General features: G+C 49.9%; 1 protein-coding gene across 1 annotated transcript in view; it reads left to right on the top strand.

Moving 5' to 3' along the window:
• The first annotated feature begins 215 nt into the window (after positions 1-215).
• The window catches only part of UBXN2A (UBX domain protein 2A), a 35,967-nt gene continuing 23,305 nt past the window's right edge, over positions 216-12,877 (top strand). Inside the window, exons 1-4 of the mRNA XM_077291503.1 lie at positions 216-296; positions 3,842-3,905; positions 4,121-4,235; positions 4,589-4,698. Of these exons, the coding sequence (XP_077147618.1) occupies positions 3,862-3,905; positions 4,121-4,235; positions 4,589-4,698 (269 nt within the window). The 5' untranslated portion in view covers positions 216-296; positions 3,842-3,861. The remainder of the gene's footprint in view (positions 297-3,841; positions 3,906-4,120; positions 4,236-4,588; positions 4,699-12,877) is intronic.

Below are 12,877 nucleotides of genomic sequence, written 5' to 3' on the forward strand. Positions count from 1 at the left end.
ATTAGGTGTGGGAGCTGTACAGTGCACCATGTTATGATATATAACTGAGGTGAAATATCTCAGAGTAGAGAGGACTGGAGGCAAAAATTCCCTCACACCTCTAATACACAGGCAGTTCATCCTGTCCTGGACTCCTGGCAGAGGGCGACGCTGCCCACACTAAACATGGCGGCGTCTCGCGAGAACGCCCTGCGGATGCCAACGTCACGCCGCCCCCTGACGTCACTTCCGGTATTTACATTGCTGCGAATAGAGATGGAAGACGAGGGTCTCCGCCGGGCGCTGCGGTGACCGTGGTGAGTGTCGGTGTTATGTGGGGGCGTGTGACGTCATGTGTGCTGGAGACTCTGGTGTGAGGTCACTGCAGTAGAAAGCCGCAGATAGTAGTCACCCTGCGGACGCACTGGTGTGACCGAGTTACAGGACGTACGACTTGGTCCTTTTTTTTTTTTAAAGAAAATTTACTTTTAGGAGCTGAAACTTTTTTGCATTTTTTTTTCATTTGAGAATATATTTTTAATTTTATTTTTTTAACAATTTAACCTTGAGACAGAAAAAAATATTTTCAGTGTCCAGATCCGGCTGTGTCATCAATAGTGTGCGAGTGAGGGCCGCCCCGATCCGCTGATTGGCTGCAGCGGTCACATTACTGTGTTACACAAGCGGTGCTGGAGGCGAATACAAAGGGCTGGGGGGTTTGTTGTTGGGGGGGTCTCGCATGGGACTATAACTTGGGAAGGGGCTGTGGACGGCCCCTCTGACTTTAGAAACTGTAATGTTTATTTTTTTATGCTGCCATTATTTCCAGCTGTTTTTTTTTTTTTTGTAGCCTCTTTCTTTTTTTTTTTCTTATTTGTTTTTTTTGTTTTATGTATTTGTGTGTGTTTAGTGTAAAAAAATACATATATAACTTTTTTTTTTTTTTCTTTATCACTTTTCTTTTTTTTCCATTTGGCAGATGGTTGTAAGAAAGAACAATGATGTTTTGCTTTTAATGTTTCTCCATGGAAATAATCAGGTTGTTACAGTGATAAAAATTGTTTAGAATTTTGTCTATATTAACCCCTTCTTATTATACAGGTTTATTTTTATATATTTTTCTAACGGCCATAACATGATTTTTTTTTTATATATATATTCTTTTGTCAACACAGTCCTATGATTTGTTGTTGTTTTTTTTTTTGCTGGGGTGAGTTGTCTTTTTGATTGACACAATACATACCGTACTTATCAGACCATATACTGTAGAATGAGGGGGAGGGGAAATCCGAATGGATTGAAACTGGGAAGATAGAATAAAAACAACAATCTCTCCATTGTTTTTGGATTCTGTTTTTACGGTGTTAATTGTATGCAAAAAAAAAACTTGGAAATTTTGATTCTCCAGGTCAGTACAAGGACAGCAATAGCAAAGTTGTTGTTTTTTTTTTTTTCTTCTTTGCAGCTTTTACAGGCCTGGACAATTAATTTTGTATTTTGATAAATCTAACTTTTTTTTGGGGGGGGATGCAGTGATGCCAAATAGGTTTGTTTTATTTTTTTTTTTTATGGGTAGAAGGATAATTCACATTTGGGGTACATTTGCAGCGGCCAGATATTACAGCATTGTGAATAAGATTTTAAGAAATCCCATCTCCACTGTGTGTGTACAGGCGCCCTCGGCTTCCCTGTGGAGACGCACATGCGGCTCATCTTTCCAGACTGCGGCATGTCAATTTGACTTGTGGAGACATAAGATAAATCTCCCCAATAGAATGTATTGGGCGCGGTGATTCCGCACAGTTCACTTAATACAATGCGGAGTCACCTGCGTTCAATAGACTGCAGCGCTTTGGACGGAGCGGACATGTTCTGCGCCCAACGCGCTGCTACCGATTACTGACCGACTGCACCTACCCTTATAGATGTGGTTTGTTGTTGTGTTTTTTTTTTTGAGCCTTTTTTAGGGGGCAATATCGTAATATTATATACATCCATACTATTATATAGTGTAAATCCGTTTCCTATGATCATCAGCCCGTGGCTGAGCTTCTCAGGAGGGCCAAGATGGCAGCTCTGGGGCCTTCACCTGCCATAATGACCCATAAGTTCCCTGAGATCATGAGGCGAGGGGCTGATGGGAGCCTGTGCGCTGTCCACCAGCAAACCACTCCAGTTCTACAGTGTCCTCTAAATGGTTAATCAGTTGCTGCATTTAGCCATGTATCCTGGCTATGTAACTGCCGCCATTGTGTGCCCTCTCGAGCTCAGCTCCCCCGCTAAAGGAGGATGGGCTTTCAAAGTGGCACTGCATCAATGATTGGCTGTGGCTGTTAAGGGGTTAAACCACCTAGGAAGGGGTTAAAGAGCCGAGCTGCAGTACCGGAGATTGGCCAGGGGGCTGTGCTGTTCTGGGTTCTAATACTGTTTACATCCAGCGCCTGTGATCGGCGAATAGCTGATTATTAGGGGGTACTGTGCGTCAGCCCCCTGCCCACCTGGTAATGAGTCCCTATCCTATTATCCCCCCGCCTGTGATCTGCGAATAGCTGATTATTAGGGGGTACCGCGCGTCAGCCCCCTGCCCACCTGGTATCGAGTCCCTATCCTATGGATATTATCTTTTACAGATTCAGTACATTAATAGTCCATCGTAAGAGTCCCCAGTTAAAAAAAAAGGTGAAATCTAAACCTGCATGTGTGCCCCCTGGCGAAGCTGATCTGCCCCCGCACCCTCACTAATCCTCACTGTATCCTCTGCCAGGTTTGCTGGTGACGACACTTCCATGGAATTTTGCCCGTGGGAGATCTGGCAGCGTGCACACGTGGTGAGCGTTTAGCTTGGGTATGTCCTGGGTTCTTACTCTGCAGGGCGGTGGATGGCGTTATCTAGGGCAGCGGTAAGCCCGTGTTCTCGGATGTCCTGTGTACGTACAGTAGATGCGCGGCCACCGGATCCCGTGTAATCCCCTGTCCCTTGACTCAGCGCATTCTCTCCGTCTGACGCTTGTGTATGTGATTATGTGACGTCCGCCGCCATCTGCTCACCCTGCGTCTATAAATACCTGGATAAAGTGCGACTGCTGCAGAAAGTGTAAGGACACGTGACGTCCACAGGGGGCAGGACTGCTGTCCATACACCTGCCCATCTCATCCACACACTTCTGGTCACACAAGATAACCCCTCGCCTATCATTGTGCAACACCAGCCCTGACCAATTACCCTCAATACACCCATAATCTATCAGAATTAAAGGGCTTGTCCACTACTACTTTATATTTTAGAAATGGACCCATGGTAGTCCAAAAATAAAGACCCCCTCAATGCCTCTTGTGGTCCCTGCTGACCTCTATCCAGGGGTGGACATCACATGAGTATTCAAGGAAAACCATGCCCTTGTATCTTGCATGCTTTAAGATTAAAGCTGTGTGATGTGGTTTATCAATCTGCCGTGTAACTACAACTCCCAGCATGCTCTGCTAGATTGGCGCATGCATTTGTTACCTAAGAAGCGTACAGGTGCTGATTTCCAGCCAGGGTGCATCATATTGTGCTGTTACTGGCCGCCATGTCTACATCTGTATGCAGTGAGCTCCCCCTAGTGGTGGCCGCAGGCTGCTAGAAATGTTATCGCTCGCCTCTATGGCTATACAGAGGGCTTGGTGCTGCGTTTCAGAACAGCAGGCAAAAAAACAAAAAATAAGTATTTCAGGCTAACACTTGCTTTTTTTTTTTTTTTTTTGCTACAACTGTTTCACCACTTTGTGCTTCTTTTCAGCAAAGTTATGGGAACAAGGCAGTTCTCTGGGCAGCGCTACATAGAAATATTCCACCTTGTCATCCTCCATGTTTCTTTTGTAGAAGGATGAAGCAGTTCAGACATGAGGGAAGCTGACAAGACCGACGCCATGAAGCCACAAGACAGGTACGCGGCTGTTTCACCATAGGGTGGTGTCCAATGGCGCGGCAGACCCTGTCGCACTCATTTTATAGTGCCGCACCCTCTGCCCACGGTGTCTGTACATAATCCGTAAATGCCGTCGTCTGTCACATCCATGGCTGCTGCAGAGAAGCACTCGTGTGCTTAAATCACCATCATGGGAACCATTGACAGGCATTTTTTTTTTTGCATTGTCTTAGGATTTTCAGGATGGCGGGGAGGAGCGGCGAGAGGAAGCGGTGCGACTCCTTTGTGAACAGCTTGTTTGAAGAAGCAGAAGACGCAGGCGTCCTGAACACTTCTCCAGAAGACGAGGTGCGTCCCGTGTCATTCCAGCGATGGGAATATTCACCCGCCGGTGTGGTGACTTATAGGCCTCTCCTGGGGTATTTGGGGTGTGTTCACATGCGTCAGACTTGCTGCAGACTTCTGAGACTGATGATCTTGATCTGAACTGGGTTTGCAGAAATCCACTTTCTATCAAAATGACCTTATCGAACTGAAGCGAAGCCACGGCCATTTCTGCCACGTGAGACTTCACCCTTTATTCGCTGCCAGTACTCCCCCAGACCCCGGGCTTATTCTTCCAGTAGGTGCGGTTATATGTGGGAAAGTAGGACCTGCCTTTGCACCAATACATTACTGTGTGGTTTTCTTTTTTTTTGCAGGCAGAAGTTGTAATAAAGATGTGGAAGAACGGGTTCACAATCAATGATGGTCATCTCAGGGACTATAGCGATGCTGCAAATCGTCAGTTTATAGATTCCATGAGGAAGGGGTAAGTGCGGAGTAGTGCACAGCACAGCGTGTGTATTCATAAGCTGTACCTAGAGGAGTTCAGGGGGTAGCACTAAGCACCTATTGTCTGAATGCAAAATTTCATGAGTGTAAGTCATTGAGGAAGAGGCTCAGGGGCTTAAATCTCTCCAGATCCAATAAATGCCGGCTGTGCTGCACAGGTGGCGTCTGAGCTCCAATTCCAGCTCTCAACCATTTAAATATCGCTCTCAGCCTCCGATAGTGGCAATTAAATGGCACATCTGATAATGATCATGGGGCACCAATGGCTTACCTTAACAGTTGGAGGTCTGCCAAAGCCCCCCACGTCACTGCCATCTTGGTACTCCCGTGACATTTGACCACTGGAGGAGCTTTTATAGGATACTTCAGTGTTTACTGTATATTGCAATACTGTGATATAGCAGACTAGAGAGTAAGCGATTGAACGATTCCCAGGTTTGTGTCCTCTGGGCAGTAAAAGTAAAGTAAAACATGGGGAAAATAAAGTTTAACATTTTTTTAAAATATAAGTTTGATACTTTGGCTTAACAATACATAAATAATCTGTTTTGTATCGCTGTGTCCCTAATGGTCCGCTTTGTCAAACTCTAAAATTAATTAACCATAAATTTACCATATACTGATTAACATAAAAACAAAACCCCAAAAAACTATGATGGTATTGCATTTTATTTATATTCTACCATTTTTACTCTGTCGCCTCATTGGGGGACACAGGACCATGGGTGTTATGCTGCTGTCCACTAGGAGGCGACACTATGCATAATCTGAAAAAGATTAACTGTGGCTCCTCCTGTGCAGTATACACCCCTGGACGGCATCAGCCTTCTCCAGTTTTTTGCTTAGTGTCGCAAAGGAGGCACACCTAAAGATTTTTACTCCGTTTTTACTCCGTTTCCCGTTTTCCGATGGGATTACAGATGAAGAAAAGAGGGTCTCCTGTGAGACTCCCGGCATGGCTCCTTCCTCGGTCCCCTATTATGGGGTGCCCAGTTGAAGTTGAGATGGCTATTCCCCATGCTGCTACTTCCCCAGCCCCTCGGGTGTTGGTTCGAAGTCGAGACCCCCCCTCCTTCCCCAATTCCTTTTGGTTTCTGGGTTGAGGTCGAGGCGAGGATAAAGGCCCCTGACGGTGTAACAAAAGCACCCTCCCTATCCCCCTCTGGGGGTATTAGGTTGAGACACCTCAGGTAGGGCCTGTACAGGCAGCATCCTACAGCTCCCAGCAATGGGCCAGCACACTGCGCCTGCATCCAGGGACCCCAGCCCAGCTGCGGGCTCCTGTTGGGGCCGGGGGGAGTGCAGGCAGGCATGGCACATACAGACACGGGGCTCCCAGCGTCCCTGTCTCTGCGGCAGCACCAGCTCTCTACTGCCTCAGGGGGACCCCAGCCGGGCTCCCCCTTCCGCTTATAGCCCCACCGCCATCCTGCCTTCAAATCCGGAGGGGTCCGGTTCAGATCCGACCCCCTCCCGGACTTTCGCGCCGGCCTGGAGCCCTTCTGGGCCTCAGGCATCTAATTTAGGCCCCGGCTTCGGCCTAGCTGAAGCAGCAGCCTCCTCTCCGCCCCCCGGCCCGCCCCCCGGATGACAAATATGACACTACCGTGTCATACAAGGGGCGGATCGAGACAGAAAGGGCGGTTTTTTTATAGCCTTGCCGCCTTTTTCCAGCTCTCTGCCCCCTTCTCCTCCTCTCTCCTCTGTCTCTGCAGCCATTTTCGGCTGCAGATTAACCCTGCATCTCCCGGTCTGCAGGACCAGGACCAGGCAGCCAGTCTCCGGGGGGCACAGGACTGTGGATTTTCGGCGCTGGACCTAGGGGTACACTGGTGGGGTAAGATCACAGCTGGGTTATCTTTACTCAGCTGTGAATCCATATTACCTATAAGGCTCCCCTGTAGGTTCTCCACCCCTGTAAGGTCCATCTGCTGGCAGCACTTCTGCACTCTGTGCACTATGCCGGGCTCAAGGTCCAAGAGAACCAGGCAGAACTGCTATTATGCATTCTGCACAGCCTGTGGGACCGCTCTCCCCAGTAGCAGCACGTACCCGCATTGTCAGAACTGTATACAAGAAGCCCCTGCCAATGCCTCGGTGTCTAATGCCACACAGGAATGGGCTACTCAGATATCGCAATCTATGACGCAGTCTATAGATAACCTAACTTCCACATTGCTTCAGGCTCTGCAGGGTCATGCCCTGGCTATGAACGTTACCCAGCAAAGGGGGAGCTTGACTCAGGAACAAGATGCCCCTGGCACATCCACGTCTAGTTCACGACGCAAGCGGATCCATACATCAAGTCCATCTGCGTCATCCCCCTCTAGGGAGAGACACCGTTGCTCCAGGTCATCTAGACCGTCCCATTCCAGGGACAGACAATGCAGATCTCCGCAATCCCCAACCAGAGAAGGTCTCCTCCCCTGCTCACCTAGCAGGGGACGCCTCAGTGATACACAGGATTCAGAAGGCATCTGCGTCTCTGACTCAGACAGAGAAACGGAGGGGTCCCTGATCCCAATCCCTCCTAGCAATACAGCGCTAGTTGAGGACATAATATCGTCCATCCATCGGGTGCTGGTCATTTCTGATCCGCCATCAGAGGCCCCGGAACATCAGACTTCCTTTGAAGGAACTCTGAAGCCGCCTAAGGTTTTCTCTAACCACCAGAGTTTAAGGCGATCCTTTAAAAAAAAACAAAAAAAAAACACAGCTCTCACAGCCTGAGAAAAAATTCGCTAATCGCAAATATCTGGAGGCGAGGTGCCCCTTCCCACAGAAGGACACCAAGGAATGGACAGATCCACCTGAAGTGGATCCCCCAGTCTCTAGGCTGGCAGCACAGACCCTCCTTACACCGCCAGATAGCTCAACCCTCAGGGACGCAGCAGACTGGCAGGTAGAACGCATGGCTCGTTCAATTTTCAAGGCAGCAAGGGCATCCATGGCTCCTGCGTTCGCTTCAGCTTGGACTGCCAAGGCCATCCTGGCCTGGGCAAAGAATCTACAAGCCTTCCAAGCATCCGCTCCTCAACTGTCGGACCAAGCGGTTCAATTGCAGTTGTAGCAGATTACATGCTCCATGCAGCTCTGGTTTCAGCAAGGGGAGTCGCGGGGATAGCATCAAACCCCATCAGGCGTATCCTCTGGCTGCGGGAATGGAAAGCGGACGCAGCCTCAAAGAAGTCCCTCACGCACCTCCCCTACCTCAGTGGGAGACTTTTCGGTGAACAGTTGGATACTATGATATCCAACGCCACAGGGGGTAAGAGTACTTCTCTTCCCCAACTGAAACCTAAACGCACTTACCAGAAGCATAACCAAACTCGATTCCGATCCTTTCGGAATTCCTCCGGCTGGTCCGTCTCACGTCCAGTACAAAATCATAACCGTTCCCCACGCAGGGACAACTCACGATCGACGCAAAGGTCGGACAAGACCTGGCAGTCAAAGCAGGCCAGTCTAAGCCCAGAGGAGGAAAATCTCAGACTTTCTCTTCCTCATGACTTACGGACTCCGGAAGACACCACACCGGTAGGCGGCCGACTTTTGCTCTTTCATCAAGTATGGCTGCCTATTACAGAAGACAGGTGGGTCATGGAACTAGTGTCTTCCGGATACAAAATAGACTTCACCTCCAACCCACCGGACAGGTTCTTCCTCTCTGTCCCCCCAAAACTGCCAGCCAAGGCTCGAGCCTACCACCAAGCGGTCTCCTCGCTTTATTAATCAGGAGTCATAGTACCGGTACCCACGACCGACCGCTTCCGAGGGTTCTACTCCAATCTGTTCGTAGTTCCCAAGAAAGGAGGCAGCGTACGGCCCATACTAGACCTAAAACAGCTCAACAAATATGTACGGGTCCGTCACTTCCGCATGGAGTTCCTTCGGTCCATCACTGCGTCCATGGAGAAGGGAGAATATCTCGCCTCCATAGACATACAAGACGCATACCTGCATATACCCATTGCACCTGCCCATCAGAGGTTTCTCAGGTTCGCAATAGGCCAGGACCACTACCAATTCGTGGCTCTCCCCTTTGGACTCGCCACGGCTCCCAGAGTGTCACCAAGGTCATGGTAGCAACCATGGACGTCCTGCATTCCAGAGGCATAGTAGTCGTTCCATACCTGGACGATCTACTCATCAAGGCTCCCACCTTCAAGGTTTGCGAGCTCAGCGTCTCAATCACAACCGATACTCTGTCGTATGGGCTGGTTAATCAACCTACAAAGTCATCACCAACCCCGAGTCAGTCCCTGACCTTCCTGGGAATGTTATTCAACACTTCCAGGGGTCTAGTGCTCCTTCCCAAGGACAAGGCACTGGCCCTCCGACTAGCAGATGAAGAAAAGAGGGTCTCTTGTGAGACTCCCGGCATGGCTCCTTCCTCGGCCCCCTATTATGGGGTGCCCAGTTGAAGTTGAGATGGCTATTCCCCATGCTGCTCCTTCCCCAGTCCCTCGGGTGCTGGTTCGAAGTCGAGACTCCCTTCCCCAATTCCTTTTGGTTTCTGGGTTGAGGTCGAGGCGAGGATAAAGGCCCCTGAAGGTGACAATAGCACCTTCCCTTTCCCTCTCTGGGGGTATAGGTTGAGACACCTCAGGTAGGGCCTGTACAGGCAGCATTCTACACCTCCAAGCAATAGGCCAGCACACTGCGCCTGCATCCAGGGACCCCGGCTCAGCTGTGGGCTCCTGTTGGGCAAGTGGTCCTCAGCGGAAGCGTCCATGCCCATCAACATCCTGAAAATTCGTGCCATCCTTCTGGCATTGAGGGCTTTCCATCACTTACTGGCAGCCTCTTACATCAGGATACAGTCGGACAATACCACGACTGTGGTATATGTGACTCATCAAGGGGGGACCCGCAGTACCCAAGCGACGCGGGAAGTGTCATATGTTCTCCGCTGGGCGGAGGACACAGGGTCGGTCCTTCGGCGGTCCACGTTCGGGTGTGGACAACTGGGAAGCAGACTTCCTCAGCCGACAAGGAATAGACTCGGGAGAGTGGTCGCTCCATCCTGAAATTTTTCATCAGATCTGTCTCCGCTGGGGGACCCCGGATGTGGACCTAATGGCATCCCATTTCAATGCCAAGGTCTCCAACTTCATTGCCTGAACTCACGATCCGCGGTCGCTCGGAGCAGTCGCTCTGGTTCAGGACTGGACTCAGTTCCAGCTTCTGTATATTTTTTCCACCTCTCCCCCTGATATCCAGAGGGTGAGGAAGATCAAACAAGAGGGAGTTTCAACTATCCTCATTGCACCGGACTGGCCCAGACACACATGGTACGCCGACATCGTACAACTCACAGCAGACGCCCCCTGGCGTCTCCCCGACCGCCACGATCTTCTATCACAAGAGCCGTTCTACCACCAGAACTCAAGGGCTCTCAACTTGATGGCGTGGCCCTTGAGACCTGGGTTCTAACCCAGGCAGGGTTCTCGACAGAGGTCGTTGCAACCATGATCAGAGCACGGAAATCAGCCTCTGCCAAGATGTATTACCGTACCTGGAAAGTTTTCTTTACCTGGTGCGAATCTCGTGGCTAGGTTCCACTCCCTTATTCCCTACCCAAAGCTCTTGGTTTTCTCCAAGCGGGTCTGGAAGCCAGTCTGTCATTGGGCTCGCCTAAAGCCAGGTGTCAGCCCTCTCAGTGCTTTTTCCAAAAGCGCATTGCTACCAAGCCGCAAGTAAGGCCTTTTCCTTCAGGGGGTTCCCCGATTGGTTCCCCGCTACAGACGACCACTAGAAACGTGGGACCTCATCCTGGTCCTGACAGCATTGCAGGAACCACCCTTCGAACCCCTTAAGGAGGTCCTGCTCCGCCTTCTTTCCCAGAAGGTGGTTTTTTTCCTGGTGGCACTCACCTCGCTACGCAAGGTGTCTGAACCGACAGCACTCTCATGCAGACGGCCTTTCCTGGCTTGTCACCAGGCCAAGGTAGTTCTTCGTACGGTCCCATCCTTCCTTCCGAAGGTTGTGTCAGACTTGCACCTCCATGAGGAAATTTCACTACCATCCCTTTGTCTGGTTCCGGTTCATAGAGTGGAGAAGGCTCTGCATACGCTTGACCTTGTCAGGCCTTTGCGTATATACGTGTCTAGGACTGCGTCCTTCCGGAGGTCTGATTCTCCTTTCCTCCTTCTGGAAGGCGGCCACAAGGGTAGGCCAGCTTCCAAAAGCTACTCTTGCCAGGTGGATCAAATCCACCATACAAGAGGCGTACCGCCTTAAGAATCCTCCTCTTCCAGCCGGTATTACGGCACACTCTACACGGGCGGTAGGGGCCTCCTGGGCCATTCGGCACCAGGCTTCGGCACAACAAGTGTGTAAGGCGGCCACTTAGACTAGCTTACACACATTTACTAAACACTACAGGGTTCATACCCAGTCCTCAGCGAGCCTGGGTAGATGTGTCCTGCAGGCGGCGGTGCCCTAAGTGTACGGGCCTGTCTGCACAATATTCGTCCATTGCTTCCCACCCAGGGACTGCTTTAGGACGTCCCATGGTCCTGTGTCCCCCAATGAGGCGACAGAGTAAAGGAGATTTTTGTGTACTCACCGTAAAATCTCTTTCTCTTAGCCTCTAATTGGGGGACACAGCTCCCACCCTGTTGCCCTTTCCGGGCTGTTGTGAGTTCTCATATTGTTTCTTGAGCTCGTACATAGTTGCCGCCTTACAGGCATAATTATGTTATTCATGTTACGTTCCTCCTACTGCTTTGGCACAAAACTGGAGAAGGCTGATGCCGTCCAGGGGTGTATACTGCACAGGAGGAGCCACAGTTAATCTTTTTCAGATTATGCATAGTGTCGCCTCCTAGTGGACAGCAGCATAACACCCATGGTCCTGTGTCCCCCAATTAGAGGCTAAGAGAAAGAGATTTTACGGTGAGTACACAAAAATCTCCTTTTTTCCTGATTGGAGTCCTTATGTTACTTAAGTAAATTAACGTATATACTCGAGTATAAGCTGACCCCCCCCTTAATTTTGCCACAAAAAACTGGGAAAACTTAAAGGGGACCTGTCACCCACCCCCCCCCCCCAGGCGGTTTTAACTAAAAGAGCCATCTTGTGCAGCAGTAATGCTGCATTCTGACAAGGTGGCTCTTTTAGTTCTGGGTGCTGTAACTGCCGAAATAATCAGTTTTGTTATTTGTCCAAAATACCTTTTCTTCAGTCAAGAAGGCACAGCCGTCACTCATGTCTTCTTGGTGCCGGGCGCCTCCTCCTCACCGCTGTTTTGAAATCTGCCAGCGCCTGCGCTCTTTTCTCCTGCCCTGGGCAGGCGCAGTGAGCGCTGCCCGTCCTCTGTCTTCATATGCAGTCTAGCTGTGCGGCCGCCCTGCCTGTGAATCCCTGCCCCGCAGTGTCTTCTGATTTATTCACATTGCGGGGCTGGGAATAACAAGCAGGGCGGCCGCGCAGACGCAGTCGGCTAGACTGCATATGAGCACAGACGGGCAGCGCTCACTGCGCTTGCCCAAGGCAGGAGACCAGAGCGCAGGCGCTGGCAGATTTCAAAACAGCGGTGAGGAGGCGGCGCCCGGTGCCAAGAAGATGTGAGTGACGGCTGTGTGGCGTCTGCAGCAGGGGGGGAAAGGCCTGCCTCCACGACTGAAGACAAGGTATTTTGGACAAATAACAAAACTGATTATTCCGGCAGTTACAGCACCCAGAACTAAAAGAGCCACCTTGTCAGAATGCAGCATTACTGCTGCACAAGGTGGCTTTTAGTTAAAAACGCCTGGGGGGGGGGGGGGTGACAGGTTCCCTTTAATGACTCGAGTATAAGCCTAGGGTGGGAAATGCAGCAGCTACCAGTAAATTTCAAAAATAAAAAGATACCAATAACAGTAAAATTAATTAAGACATCAGTAGGTTAAGTGTTTTTGTGTTTTTGAATATTCATATTGAATCAGGAGCCCCATATAATGCTCCATACAGTTCATGATGGCCCCATAAGATGCTCCATACAGTTCATGTTGGCCCCATATAATGCTCCATACAATTCATGATGGCCCCATAAGATGCTCCATACAAAATATGCCCCTTATAATGCTGCACAAATGTTTATTATGACCCCATAAGATGCTCCATAGAGATATTTGCCCCATATAATGATGCACATGGCCCCATAAGATGC

The sequence above is a fragment of the Ranitomeya variabilis genome, chromosome 2 (assembly GCF_051348905.1).
Source record: "Ranitomeya variabilis isolate aRanVar5 chromosome 2, aRanVar5.hap1, whole genome shotgun sequence".
Classification (NCBI taxonomy): domain Eukaryota; kingdom Metazoa; phylum Chordata; class Amphibia; order Anura; family Dendrobatidae; genus Ranitomeya; species Ranitomeya variabilis.